The sequence below is a fragment of the Phocoena phocoena genome, chromosome 2 (genome assembly GCF_963924675.1).
Source record: "Phocoena phocoena chromosome 2, mPhoPho1.1, whole genome shotgun sequence".
In the NCBI taxonomy this organism is placed as follows: Eukaryota; Metazoa; Chordata; class Mammalia; order Artiodactyla; family Phocoenidae; genus Phocoena; species Phocoena phocoena.
Genome location: NC_089220.1, coordinates 49,038,628 through 49,053,238, shown reverse-complemented (window position 1 = coordinate 49,053,238; position 14,611 = coordinate 49,038,628). Strand labels below are relative to the sequence as shown.

The window sequence follows — 14,611 nt, the reverse complement described above, 5'->3', positions numbered from 1 at the left end:
TGGGGAAATGTTTCTCTTTTCGTGCTGCCCAGCCCCCCGTGCTCACAGCAGAGTCCCCTGGGCCCTGGGTGCTGCTGTGTGCTGGGCACAGATTAAGGACGGTGACTCCGCTGCTCAGGGCTCAGCACTGCCGTCTTGCTGCAGGTCTTGCTGAGGTCTCGTGCCCCAGTTAGCAACTAGTTTCTTGCCTTGTTTCTAGTAACCATGAACTGGGCACTGGCCCTGTCTGAAGTTTCCCTGCCACCAAGCTTTGGCCCCAAATCTTGTAAGCTCTGTTGTCTTAGTTCTTCATTTTGAAACTCTCCCTTGGCTCTCCTACTAGAATCCCACTCTTTTAGAAATGGGATCTCCTTTTGTTCTTCAGGGACTAAAGCCTGTTCCAAGCCTGCTGGGGATATCTGCCACTTCCTGGGCTGCTCACCAGTCCCCAGCTCCCCCGAGGCTGTGTCCCCTCACTCTTGCCCAATACTGAAGCTCCCTGATGCTGACTGCCTGACCCCAACAGAGAACCAATGGTCAGACCTCACTTCTCCCTCCACCCCAATGCCAGGCCAACATGGCACACTGCCCACCCACTACCCACTGGTAGCCACCCTGAGGCTATTGGCCACGTATGTGGCCCTCCCCGGATGGTCTACTTCTTGCTTCCTTCGGCTGGCCGCTGCCCGTCTATGTCTATCCAGCCTGCTCTCACGTGTTGCTGCCCTGCTCCAAGGGGGCAACAGATGGGGTATCAGATGTCTCCAGGAAGATCAGTCCTCCTGCCAATAGGGCCCCAGACTTGCAATCAATTGCTTCTACCGTGTGATGACCAAAGTCTGTACAGCTGTTCAGTTGCATAGTTCGCTTCAGAAGTTAAGACAAATCTTGTTTGCTTTCTGGAAAGTACAGATTCCATTTCCCAATTCAAAAATACATTTGCCTCTGCATGGCTGTTCTGGCCACTCTGTCTAAAATTTCAACCCCCATCCTTCGTATTCCCCATCCCTTTTTCCTTATTTTTTCTTAGCACTTTTTACTAACATACTGCATATTTTACTTACTTATCTTGCTTCCCGTTTATCCCTTCTGGTAGAACATAAGCCCCAGGAGGGCAGGGATTTTTATTTATTTATTATGTCTGTACCCAGAGCAATTCCTGGTCCAGAGAAATCACTCAGTGAGTATCGGTGATGTCAAGGAGGGAGTGAGTGGTGAATGAAGGGACGTGCCTGCTTCTCCCCGGCCGGGCTACTGGCCATCCAAGGCTGCGGGCGGGCGTACACCTGCCTGTCCCAGCCTGGGAGCCGGGCTTGCGGGCCTTCTGCTTCCCCCGGTGCGCAGCGCTCACCTTTAGCTTGTGCTCGTGCTCCTTGTTGACGCGGGCGAGCAGCTGGGCTTTCCTCCTGTTGAGGGCGTCAATGAGGGCGTCACACTGAGCTACCAGGCAGGCCTCGAACTCCACACTGTTCTCCTGCGTGACAGAGCACAGCTCTCAGCCGCGAGGCGCCTGGGCACCTGGGGCTGCCAGAGACAGCAGAACCCCTGTCCACTTGTGGGGTGGAAATCCCTGCTGAAGGGAAGGAAGAGGAGCCCCGTCCACAGTGCACATTTGCTTTTTATAAATAACGGAATAAATTTTGTTCAACAGTGGTGGTGTTTCACGTTAAATTTAGATTCAAAGGAATAAATGTTACTTCATACATTTATTCTTATCAGAAGGAAATCATCTCCACAGTTTGACTTATATCAAGTAAAATAAAGTTTTAGTTTGTAGAGCTGAACATGAATCCTTTTGAGGGCTGGCACGCGCCCAGCTGTGCATGGTGGAAGGTGGCATTCAGAAAGGCTGGTTGCTGGGGGAATGGGGTCTTGTTGAGGCACGAGGGAGAAAGAATCATCGAATCCAGGGGGACAAAGAAGAAAGCGGATGGCAATCGTCTTCGATATTAAACAATAATCCAATGACGACAGAATAATCATGGGTAAAAGCACTTGCTCCTCTCATTGAAAAAGCAAGTCATGAGTGCATGTAGGCAGTGAAGAATAACTGGTATACGTAACAGGCATCAGCCTGCTGTAAAAATCAGATGTGAACCAACCAGCTTGTGGGGAACAGTAAGCATGTTCTAAATGGATCATAGCTTTCCCATGACGTTTAAATTGAATGTTGGATCTAAAATTTTTTACGTGATTTAAATCTGCACATGCTACAGACATTTCTTTTAAGCAATTCTCTCCCTAAATTAAAGGTAACCCTTTCAATATGTTACATATGTAATTTTGATTCTCAAACCATAATCTGGAAAACAATTGTAATTTATAGCAAATGAAAGCTGAAAACTCGTCACATATACAGTAATAGTATTGAAAAAATAGCAGTTAACTGAGTAAACTGAGTAAAAGTTGGGGGACTGGAAAGGAAGGAACAGCTTAGCCTATCAAATTTTAATTTATTCCCAAAGTCATCAAGAACTCTGTCTCTTAATATAAGGATCTATGGACGGGTATTAAGTCACTGTCTCAAACGCAAGGTCTTATACACGCCTGTATAAGGTGTGCATTTGTAATTGCTTCAGCAATGACTTCTACAAATGTTAGGTTTTGGTTTTCGTGGCAATTGCTTTTGAGCTCTCACAGAACTGTCCTGGAAAACATCATTGAAGAGCTCTCTATGTCCCAAGCAGGGTAATATTGGTAGGGAGGGGGCAGCTGTCTTCATACAGGCTCTGATTTAAAGCAGAAAGAAAGCTTTGCTCTGATGAAGAGGTGAGGTGCAGAGGCAAGCCTGGGGCTGCGCACTTTATGCCAGCAAAAGCAAAGAAAGGACCAACTGATAAACTCTACTGCTTTGGAAAACAGGAGGAAGTGTACAACTGTTAGGTTGTTAGGGAATCAAAAGTTTTAACATGGGCCTGCACGCCAACTAAAGGCAAAGAAATCAGTGTGAGATGCTCTGGAAGCCAGGCTTACATTTAAAAAGCCATTTCTGCCTTGACACAGGTTAAATATTAACTCAGAACGCCAATCTATTGGAGGCCAGAGCTAAGGTTATTTCTGTGAGGCAAACCTCAAAACATAAGAACAGTAAACAGTGAAGAAGGTCATTATTCTAGCATCTCATGCAATTTCTGGCTTCTCCCCTTCAGCTATAGTAGAGAGCTCACAAGCTCTCAAATGTCAGCTGATCCGTTGGTCACTGTGCAAATTCTAGTTGCCAGGGGATCACGGCTGAAAAACATTTAAGTATCTAAGTAGAGGAGAAGCATTATTATGGGATAGGAAGGAAGGAAAGAAGGACGAAAAAAAGAAAATGTGACCTGTTTGGTACCGTTAGATAAGATATAATGATTGCAAGGTGCTTTGGGAACCTATAGAATTAAAAAAACTTAACAATAATGACTGCATTCACAAAGAAATAGGTATCTTTCTTTGCACAGCAGCAGAGAATTAGGAGCTCAGTGTGGAAGATGGGAACCAGTTGGAAAACGGGGTTGTGTCTTCGGCCTGTTGGGGAAACGTAACCACCTTGAGAAGGGGTATATTTGAAGTTGGCCTGTATGTGTGTTCGTATGTATTAGAAGAGAAAGATCAGGAAAAAAAGACATAGGAAATTTCCCACAAAACAGAAAATAAAAGAGACAAGACAACCCCTCCCCGCCGGCCCCACAGTTACATCTTAACCCGCGGGGCGTGCTTTCCGCCTCCGGTGCTGCCAATACCTGGATCTGCTGGACCATGTTGCGCAGCTGCACCAGGAACTCCTTGGCTTCCTTGGCCCTGTCCGACAGCCCGTTCAGTGCCTGGGAAAGCTGGCTCTGCAGAGATGAAGAAGGAAACCATGGAGCTCTCACCATAGGAGGCATCCACAAGGCCGCACAGGGTGGTTTTCATCCAAGACCCAGGAGCCCTCGCCCTCCTCAGATTCCTCTTGTCTGAGCTGGGCCACTGAGCCAACATCGGTACTTGAGGATGCAGGTAATAACGGCATCCCGACTCCTTCCAGAGGCCCCTGAGGACTGTCTCCTCTGAGAAGGTGAAAACTTCTGGCCATCGCAGTCAAAGGCCCTTCCCAGCTGATATCTGCCTGGAAGTTCCTCATCTCATTAATTACTTAATTAATTCAGCAATAATTTATTTAATTAAAAGAAAAACAGTGAGTCAGATGATCTGATACTTATCAATATTATTTAGCTCCATGTGCTACTGATCTGGGATTAGGGCAGAAAGAATGAAGACAGTTAAGAACAGGATGAGGGAAGAAAGGGTGAGAGCCCGTGCCATGCTCTGGGGTCACTTAAATGTAACGACAGATACAGAGGGCAGGATGATGTTCTTCCTCATCGGCGTCTTCGTCCTTCTCTCAAGTACAGCCCTGTTGCCCCAGCTCCTCTCCACACTAGCCTCCTAAAGCAAGGTGCGCTCTCTTCTGACTGTCCACCCCACCCCGTCCACATGCGGATGCAGTTCTGCTGCGGGGGCCAGGTGTCCAGGTAAGTACTTGCTGCTGGGGGGTGGCACTTGGTCTCTGGGAGGATGCACTGAATTCATTACCGGTTTCCTGAGCCTAAATAATAGTGGTTCTGAAACATCCTCCACACGGGCTCCCAATCTCTGTTGCTGATTGACGAGACCTAAGTGGAAGTTGGATGGGGGCTGGAGGGGTCTGAGAAAGATTCTGCTTTTCTGCTAACATGGGACCATTGTGGCTGGTGCAACCTTTTCCCTTTCGCTGCTGACTTTATGGCAGATGCCTTGTGACTCTCAAGAAGAGAAGGCCAACGTGGTAAGGGAGGACGGTGAAAGGAGAAAGTTGCCTGGGTTCCAATGGCATCTTTGAGCATCTGAACCAACACTTGAAGTCTCCTACCACCAAACTTCTTGTTATGGTGGGGGGAAAATTACCTCCGAGTTTAATCCCTGTACTGGAGTTTACCGTTACTTGCAGCCATTACCACTGTACTTGGTACAAAATTCCTGCTCCTGGCAGACTGGGCAAGTCCTTCCATCCCTCCTATAAATTACAGAGACACGCTGCCTTTCCCCACAACACTTTCTTTGAACACTGAAGCCCTTTCTCCTCCTTGCCAACACAGTGCCTCATCCACTCTGTCCTTTCGGCTAAAGGGCAGAATCTTAAAATTATATCTCTTGGTCCTATGGATGTTTTTCACTTATATTTGCATTATTACATACGCAGTCAGGCACTGAATCTCTTTAAAAGTGTGCATGCCACAGGCCTGGTGCAAGCACTGTGGGGAGGCAGTAAGAGCACAGACTTTGGAAGGGTTCAGATTCTGGCTCTGTCCCTTCCTAAACGTGACCTTGAGAAAGTGACCTCTGCCTGAGTTACTCCAATGGAAAAAGTGGGAATAATAATATTTTGTAGTTGGGTTACTGTGAAGGCTTAAGGCATTCATCAGCCTGAAGGCTCCTGCTAATAAAGGACAGTGGTTAGGGGAACTATTCCAAATTCTCAAATGCTGTCAGTTACCAGCTGTTCATATCTTACACATAGTTTGACCTCATCCATAAATGAGAAGAACACTATGATTCTTGGGCGCTGTGGGCACGGCATGAGATACTGTATCTAAAGTCCAGAACCCTGCTGGCACATGGTGCATGCTAATAAATGTCAGCTGTTATTAACTCTTACTCACCTCTTCCTTCCTGCCCACAAACACCTGTGAACTGACTGGGGTGGGATTCACAGGGCAGGATCCTGGCACAGGATCTTTTGGAGGATACCCTTCATCACTTGTACTTTGATCGAGGTACTCAAACTCTGGGAGTCTAAACCGATGCAGCCCAGGAAGAAAAAGTAGAAAGCGAGCCTACAGTTAAGTTGCTGAAAGGGCTACTCAATGATTTATTACTGGGTCCCAGCTGCACTATAACTTGGGTTAAAAGTTGTCTCAAGAACTTTTTCAGGAGCCCAGGGGATGAAAAAGGTAAAGAGAGTCTTATCTGGAAGAGTGAGCAATAGAATGAGAATCATATTCTAAAGGAAAAAGTTTGTTCTTGTGACTTTAGAACTCATATTCTCTCTTCTTCTAAATGAGTCAGAGTTGGCTGGGCTACCACACTTTTCTTCCCCCTTTTCTTGTAGCCCAGGCCTTAGTAACCACATTTGGAGGTTTGAGTAGAGAAGTCAAATTCATTCAGCCGCACAGAACTGGAGCTACCTGATTTCTTACAGTCCAGCCTTGCAACTAAATGTGTGTGTATATAATGTAAGTCAGACCTGACACCCAATAAGAATTGTTGACCAGGTGCTGCTATATACTTAGAAGAAAATTATACTATAGTAGAAAAAGAGTGCTGGCCTCAACCATTCCCTGGATTTTATACAGTAAAGCAGTACATAAACTGCAAAACTCAACTTATTAGCGGATTTCCTCCCTTTGTGTCTATGTTCAGGCCTTCTACCTGGCTAATGATTGTTCTGGTATTTGATAAACAACTGCATTATAAGATAAAGATCTAGAAACCTTTCTCTTAAGACTTGCCACCTTGTGGAAACAGAGCAGGAGACAATGAAAAATCCTGGAAACTATCACTAGACAATGCTCTTCTTATAAGGATTTATAATGTGTGTTGCTTTTATAGGACAGTCTTTTGATTACATTTATAAGCCACATCTGATGTAGAAGAACATTATTTTTTATTGATTTCGTTTCCCAGAAGCATTTAAATTCCTGCTCTATGCTAACAGAGATGTTCTTTCTGTATTCAGGACCACAGAGCAGCCCTGTAAATTTACACCAGAACACTGAAGATGAAAATATGTAGTATGTGTTTTCATTTTGGCATCTTTGGCTGTACCTGTAGCCATCAGAAGCTGTTTATAATGCCTAAGCAATGACATCCTGATTTCTTGGATATTTGTTTTCCAATTTACTTTTGAAAAGATGTCATGATCAGAAAGTGAATGGGAGTGGGAAAATGATGTAGCCAAAGAAGCACTGACAAATTTCCAGTCCAGAGCTCAGAGAATGCTCGGAATAACCAAGATCGCCCAGAAAGATGGCAAGTTGTTTGGAGCTTGAAGGAGAGAAACAAAGAACTCCACCTCCTCCCTTCCTTCTCCCGGGCTTTTTCCCCTCCAGCTTCTACCCTGGCTGGCTCCCCTAGCCTCGCAAAGGAGTGTATGTTATAAGAGGTCAGAGCTCAGTCTGGGAGCCCCTGTGGAGGATGTTTCAGAACTACTATTATTTAGGTTCAGGAAACCGGTAACGGATTCAGTGCATCCTCCCAGATACCAAGCTTTCCCAGACAGAAAGTCACGTCTTCTTTCCTTTCCCTGCCGTGAACATTATTCTTCTGTCATTTCCCCCCCTCAATTCACTACAAATACTGGATGGAGACAAATTGGAACAAATGAAAGGAAGCTTCCTTGCTGTCTGGGATCTGAAGTTATAAGCACGAGATGGGTCAAAAAAGGGTCAACCAAGATTTGGTACAAAATAGGTGAGGCGGCAAATGTGCAAAGGCACCTTGATGGCCCCAAAACGACCTTGCTGCCACCCTGGGCAGCTCTGACATAGTGCACCCCGCTTGGGACTGTGGCCCACGCCACCTCTTTGCCAGATACCAAGGTCACCACAAAACACAGGAGAAAAGTGAGGATCGATGCAATGCGATTCAGAAGGACCCGCCCCCCGCCACCCCCCCCCCCCACCGGAAGGATAACAATTTTTATTGAAGAAATACTGATTTTTGATTCTCACTACATTACTGACATTATATAATTAAAAAGTAAAAACAAGAAATTCAAATGGTGTCAACCTATTGGTCATTTCTTATGAGCCACCAACTCTGATGGGTGCTTTTATCAGGTGTCCTATTTAACCCCAATCACCTCCCTGCCATTTTGCAGAGGTTCAAAGGTGTGGATACTCCTGAGTTAAGGCTTTACCACTCACTGGTTCAAGGAAGAGCCAGAACACAAACCCTAGTCTGATTCCAGAGCTGTGCTCTTTGCTCCAGCCTCCTGAGAAGAGAGTTCTTTCCCCACCCACAGAGGAAGAAACAAAAACAACCCCATGGTGAGAGTATGTAAAATGAAAGAATGTGAGTTGAGGAGGGGATTATGATTATTAGGGAATTTGGTTATACTTAACAGTCAGCTTACATGTAAACCACAGCAAGACTAATTACCCTATGAAATGGTCAACTTTTTTCCTTCATAAAGCATTTTTAGTGACTTTAAAAAGGACCCCTGTCAAAGAGAGGGGTCTCATGGGAGAGGGCCAGAAGCTTTAGTTTGGGGTCCAATGCTGGCTTTATCACCTATTGACCTGAGATCTCGGGCAGAGACTGGGCTGAGTGTGGAATGAGATCAAGGAAGAGAAAAGTGAGTAGAACCTGGGGAACCTCCAAGCTGAGCTACCCGAGGGGCCTGATTCTCCTTCCACTTAGAACTTCAGTTCCTGCCTGTACCTTTCCTCCCCCCCACGAAGGGCTCTTTCCTCTGGTCTGTTGGTGGGAGATCCTGGATCTATCCCAGCCCCAGCTCACGGTAGTTAGATGGGTGGGAGGCCTCAGAGGCTGGCCTGCTTGGAGCTGCCACCCTGTCTCTTACTTAACAGCAGGGCTCGGGCAGCGAACAGGCTGCAATCTACAAACTGGGTAGCTGGGCCTGGGAACTGAAACACACAGTCCAGGGGCAAGTGTGTGTGTGTGAGTGTATGTGAGTGTGAGAACATGTGTGTGCGAGGCTGTGTATGTGTGTATGCACATGTGTGTGCGAAAGCCTACGTGTGATTGTATGTAAATGTGAGTGTATACGTGAGTGTGAATGTGAGTATAGAATGTGTGAGAGTATGTGACTGTGTGTGTATGAGCTATCTCATCAGTGGTGTATGGGGAGGCTCTTAGCTTTGGATGAGGCTTGTATCACGGTGGTTTTAAGGGTAGGGCACTGGTCCACTAAACTGCTGCTTATTGCTAATTGGTTGTGACAAAGAGTCTCTCCTTGACCAAACTCTATCTAGCCAGGCTCCTCTGAGCCCTCTTGTTTACTTTATAGGACTCAATTTTGGCCTACAAAGACTTGAACAAACACTAACATACTTTCTAATAGCTCAAGACTGCATCCCTAGGATGACCCTAGTCTCCCTTAAAGTGTCTGTCTGTCTATGTTTTCCTCTATGAATTTTATAGTATCTGGCCTTACATTTAGGTCTTTAATCCATTTTGAGTTTATTTTTGTATATGGTGTTAGATAATGTTCTAATTTCATCCTTTTACATGTATCTGTCTAGTTGTCCCAGCACCATGTATTGAAGAGACTGTCTTTTCTCCATTGTATACTCTTGCCTCCTTTGCAGGTGGACGTGGGTTTCAATCCTAGCCTTTTACTAGCTGTGTGGCCCTGGACATATCACCTAACCACAGTGCATTCTCTCGTGCTCTGCCCAGGTTCCCTTTCCAGGCTGCTGCATCCTTCTTCCAGCTGGGACTATCTGCTGTTGATAAATTACGCTAGGAATTGCTCTTGGCCATAGCAAACTGGGTTGCTCAAGGCTATGCCTCCTTTCAGGGATGTCCCATGGATAGAGACCAGCTGGGACCCCCTTACCTTGTTTTGAGAATAATGCTGAAGGGTCATCCCAGCTCCAGAACTCCCTGCAGGATTGGCTGGGGCTCCTGCAGGTCAACTCCTCCCTCTGCTCAATCCTGGCCTTCTCACTTCCTTGGAGGTGGATCTATGGAGACCACTGAGCAACTAACCATCCCTATTCAACTCTCTGAATCTGTGTCCAGGGGACCCTATCTAAAAAAATAATTTTCTAGGCTTCAGTTTCCTCATCTGCAACACGTGGATAATCACAGTACCTGTATCATAGTACTGTGGTGAGGATTATGTACTATATAAAGTTCTATGTACAGAACTTGGCACATGGCATATTATAAGCATTTAATAAATAGTATTGCTTTTACAATGAGAATTATGTTAAAATACACATACATAAATCATTAAAACACTTTGTCATACCACATGTCCCAATGTGGGGTTTGGTCAATTACAATTATCTAGACAGTGGGGTATATTGTAGTATTTACAATGTTTGTTCCCTCCCCATCTTTGCCACAGGACTTCGAGGACCTCCTGTAGATGGAGCATGTGTTCCTGCCCCATTGTCATCCTTGGACATGTGGTTTGCTTTAGCTTAAAGAGGCCTTGTGATTTTCTACCAGCTTTTTTGCTCTTTGTCACACAGATCCAGGGATGTATTGATAAACTGGCCCTCAAAAAACAAAACCAAGAAACAAACAAATTTTGATTTGCAGTGTTTGCCAATTCCCATGGTGTAAATACATAGTTAATTTTAGGCCACCAACATGGCATCACTGAACAGAGTTGGGGAGAGATGTGCACCATCAACTCTTTTGAGCTGTGGGCTGGTATAAGTCAGGTCAGCATGCCACAGGGCATATCCCACATGGTGGCTGTGGCCCTTAGAAAGAAGACATGTATAATGGAACTTCAGACTACTTCCTATGATATAATATGAGCATAATATATATATATGAGCAAGAAATAAACCTTTGGTTTATAAGCCACTGAGATTTTGGGGTTGTTTGTTACTGCAGCAAAACTGACTAATACAGATAGCAATTATAACTTTCCCTTCATGATTTATTAATTTAATCAACCTCCCATTCCATCCAGGCACAGTGATTCATGCCAGGAAAACAATAATAAAGACAGTAGACATAATCTCTTGCCTCAAGGAACCATCATTGCATTGAAACTTCCACCATTCTGAGCTTAATAATGTCCCCTTTAAAAGTTCTCTCCCATAGGCTCTCTAATAAAGCAGAAGAAAGCTGGAATATTCTAACAACTAACAACAGAAATGTAGCTTCTCCACTTCTCAGGGAAAATGAGAAGTATCTGCTTTCCTAGTAAGACATAGCCAGTTCTGGCCAGAGTTTGATTCCAGAGGTTCTCTGCACAGCCTTTATCCACCAAACTTCAGATCCTTCTCTGTCTTAGACAGAAAACACTCAAAATGGAGATGCAAATCAACACTGAAGGTTTTTTCAGCAATGAAATAGAGGAGCCACTTTTTACCGCATCGCAAAGCAAAATAACTGTTGCCTCACCCCAGTGTTCATAGTTTCTTGGTGGAAATTGATTTTCAAGGTCTCTATGGCTTTTGCTTAGAGTGCTGCAAGCTGTGAAAGAATTCATGCAGAAACTGTTGTGATTGAAGGCTTGAAACTTTAATAAAGTAGCAGGCACACAGGCTGTAAGGTCAACACCACGCTTCCCAAGGCAGAGCTCGCCTTTCTGTGGATATTCTAAGCCACCACATGTGTGTTGTTAGGCAGTTACTAAGTATTTACAGCCGAGAATCAGAAATATGCCTTCCTTGGGCTAAGCCTTCGTGCAAATATTGGATTTTACATCCTGGAGATGGAGTACAGGATAGATCTCCTTTGTGTGTGTGTTGCCTTTTCTCCTAGGAGAATTCTAGGGCCCCAACCAGCAGGCTCTGAGTGATTTTACAGAAAGCTATTTTCTCTGTGGATCCCCCTGGCTGCCTTCACGTCCGCACTGGTCCATCATGTTCTTCCAGGTGGTATTACAGCATTCTGCTTTGTCTGCTACTACCAGGGAATTGTTTTAAGACAAGCAAAACAGATTTAAGATCTATAAATTTTCAGTTCTTAATAGTATTTTAATACCTCAGATAGAAACTCTCAGTTCTAAAATAAGCACTTTTCACTAAATAGTTTAAAACATGATCTTAGAAATATACATGAAAAGGTAAAAAAGCACTGAACTATTTTTCATATAGAAACGCTTTGTGCTTTTTCAGAGACTCAAGTTTTAAGTGCTCAAAACAGGAATGACTTCTTACTCACCCCTTCAAATTTCCAGTGAGGAGAATTGGCAAGAGCAAGACTTTTTATTTGTTTTAAGAAAAAACTTTTCCCACCTTATTTCAAAGGCAGAATATGCTCATTTCAGAAAAATCAGAGAATAAAGAGACTTAGAAGGAAAAAAGAAAACCCTCAATCTCACCAGAGACATACTACTAATAGCCTTGATAATGAACCCTTGATGTTTATCTTTTGAAATTTTGTATATACTTATAGTCAATTACATAGGTATATCAACAAAATTGGGATCATGTCATATACTTATTGATGTCTTGAAATCTGACCTTTTTGTTTAATATGCTATAAATATTTTTCCATCTGACTAAGTACACTGACTACCTATCTGACTATATAATAGCTATATAACACTTTGATAACATTTACTACATGGCAGACACTTCTCACAAAGCTTTACACATATTAACTCATCTTTTTTCACAAAATAACCCAGCAAAGGTGGTTATTATTGTTATTCATATTTTTTACAGGTGAGAGATTGAAGGCAAGGGAGGTTAAGTGGTCCAAAGTCATACAGTTGTTAAGAAGCAGGGCAGAGATTCAAACCTAGGAAGTCTGCGGCCAGAATCTGTACTATTCACCGATAAACTGTAGGGTAACCCACTGTGCAGGTGTATCATAATTTAGTTAAATAATCTCCTATTTTAGGATATTTAGTTTGTTTCCATCTTGTTGCAAACAGCCAAAATGAAATTCATGTAGGAAGTATTTGGACACATTCTTGATTATTTCCAAAAGTGAAATTGCTTGATCAGCAAACTTTCATAGTTAGAAGGTTTTAAAAATCATGTTATCAAAATGTCCCTCTAAGTAATCATCTAATTTACACTCCTGCTGAAGGTAATATATAGGCAAGTATTATTGTCTGTATATCTCACTCTAAATATTATAATTTGTATCTATCTTTGTAATCTGATAGGCAAAGAATGGAACCTCATTTTTAAAATTTGCATTTTAAAATTACCAGCGTGGGTGGGTGGGTTTTTTTCAAAAGCTTCTTATTGATCTTTTCCTAGTTAAGGTATAAGTTCTCACTGGTATTATTTGTGAAGCCCTTAGAAGAGGTCCTCGTCCATGGGGTGCTACCTAAGTGTTTAATTACAGAAGCTAGTTTCTTCCCACTGCTGATGACTAGACAAGGCTGGCCTCACCACATGTGTTTGCTTACCTTAGGGGCCCAAAACTGGAAAGAGATCTGGAAAATTCAGGTTGCCTGTTGGAGAGGAAGTGAAGTCGTAGGTTGCTAGTTTTAGTAGATTATGGTCAGAATGTCTGGTTCACAAAATCTCTACTCTTTTGAATTTATAATCATTATTTTGTGGACAGATACAAGTACATGATAGCTTCTGGTAAACATGTAACAGGCATAAGAGATGAATATCCTCTCTTCTTACAGGACAGGATATGTATATACTATAAAGATGATATGCATAATATAAACCTTTGTAACATATTTGTAAACATACTTGAACTTATTAATTGGGTTATTAAGATACTTTATATTTTTGTTCATTATGTGTCTACTTGACATAATTTTCTAAAACAAATAGATATCAAATTTCCCACAAGGATCATGTTCTCCTTTATTTTTAGGAGTTTTTGCTTTCTGTATCTGTGGCTTTCTTCTTTGTTATATCTTCTTTATACCTTTTAACACTAGATCTTATCCTTCTATGTTTCACTTAATTCTTTTGGCCTTGAATTCAATTTCATATGATACTACTATATATGTACCCTCCTGTCTCTCTTGTAAAATTTTGCTCATCTTTCATTTTAAAACTACATTTGTTTTTAACTCAATCTGACTTTTTTTTATTACCATAGGGAAATTTGGGCTATTTACACTTATTGTAATAATTGACTGTATTCCATCAATATTGTTTATATTTCTCTTTGTTATAATCCATTTTTCCTTTTTAAAAAATGTGTGGCTTTATCAGATTTCTTTTAATATCTTAATCGCACTCACCAATTAATTTGGATGTTTTGCTACGTTTTTCCATTTGCAAGCTGCTACTTTTCCATCTTCATCACATGTAAACCTACATTTGTCCATTACTGAGTCAAAATTAACTAATAACTTTGACTCTCCTTTCCCACTACAGTACCCCAAATGCTTCACTTAATGTATCTCTCAGAAGTTAAAAAATACCATTCTACATAATCCTTGGATCAAACTGGAAACTGAAACTGAATTTATAATTTATCTAGATATTAATGAGGAGAAATAATTTGTGAAAATATATTACAGTCAAAAATATGATTATTTGGGTGAGGTAGGAAACCCACACACTCTTTATAACATTGTTCCTACTAGAAATATTGTTCTTAGATGGAACTTGGAAAACCAGCAATATTTTTTTCCCTTCTCCCTATCCTGTACCTCCTAGACCCAGAATAGAATCCTTCCCAACTCTAATATACTTTCAAAGGTAAATCACAATGGTGGCCAGATCATAAAAGAAAGAAGAGGCTTTTTTGCACTTAAGTGCTTACATCAGGATGGCTCTGGCAGACTCTTCTTATGTTCTGAACATTCAATAATTTCAGTGTCTTTTTTTCCAGTATTAAGTTATGAGTTGCATGGCAAGACACAGTGGTCTCTAACTCTTTTAAAAATATTTTTCATAACATCAAAGAATAGCTCACAGCTAAGCAATCCTGTAACTGAGATTAAAGTCACAAGTTTCCTTTAAACTTTACTGGGAAACAAATA

General features: G+C 42.5%; 1 protein-coding gene across 20 annotated transcripts in view; it reads right to left on the bottom strand.

Annotated features, from left to right (window-relative positions):
* TRIM9 (tripartite motif containing 9) overlaps positions 1–14,611 on the bottom strand; it is a 110,966-nt gene that overhangs the window by 44,846 nt on the left and 51,509 nt on the right. For 16 of the 20 annotated variants that reach the window (XM_065872676.1, XM_065872664.1, XM_065872669.1 and 13 more), the window contains exons 2-3: positions 3,702–3,797; positions 1,331–1,453 (exon numbers count right to left, since the gene is read on the bottom strand). The exons of 3 other annotated variants lie outside the window; for them this stretch is intronic. In XM_065872676.1, the coding sequence (XP_065728748.1) occupies positions 1,331–1,453; positions 3,702–3,797 (219 nt within the window). The remainder of the gene's footprint in view (positions 1–1,330; positions 1,454–3,701; positions 3,798–14,611) is intronic. One more of the 20 variants, XM_065872677.1, reaches the window with a different exon arrangement.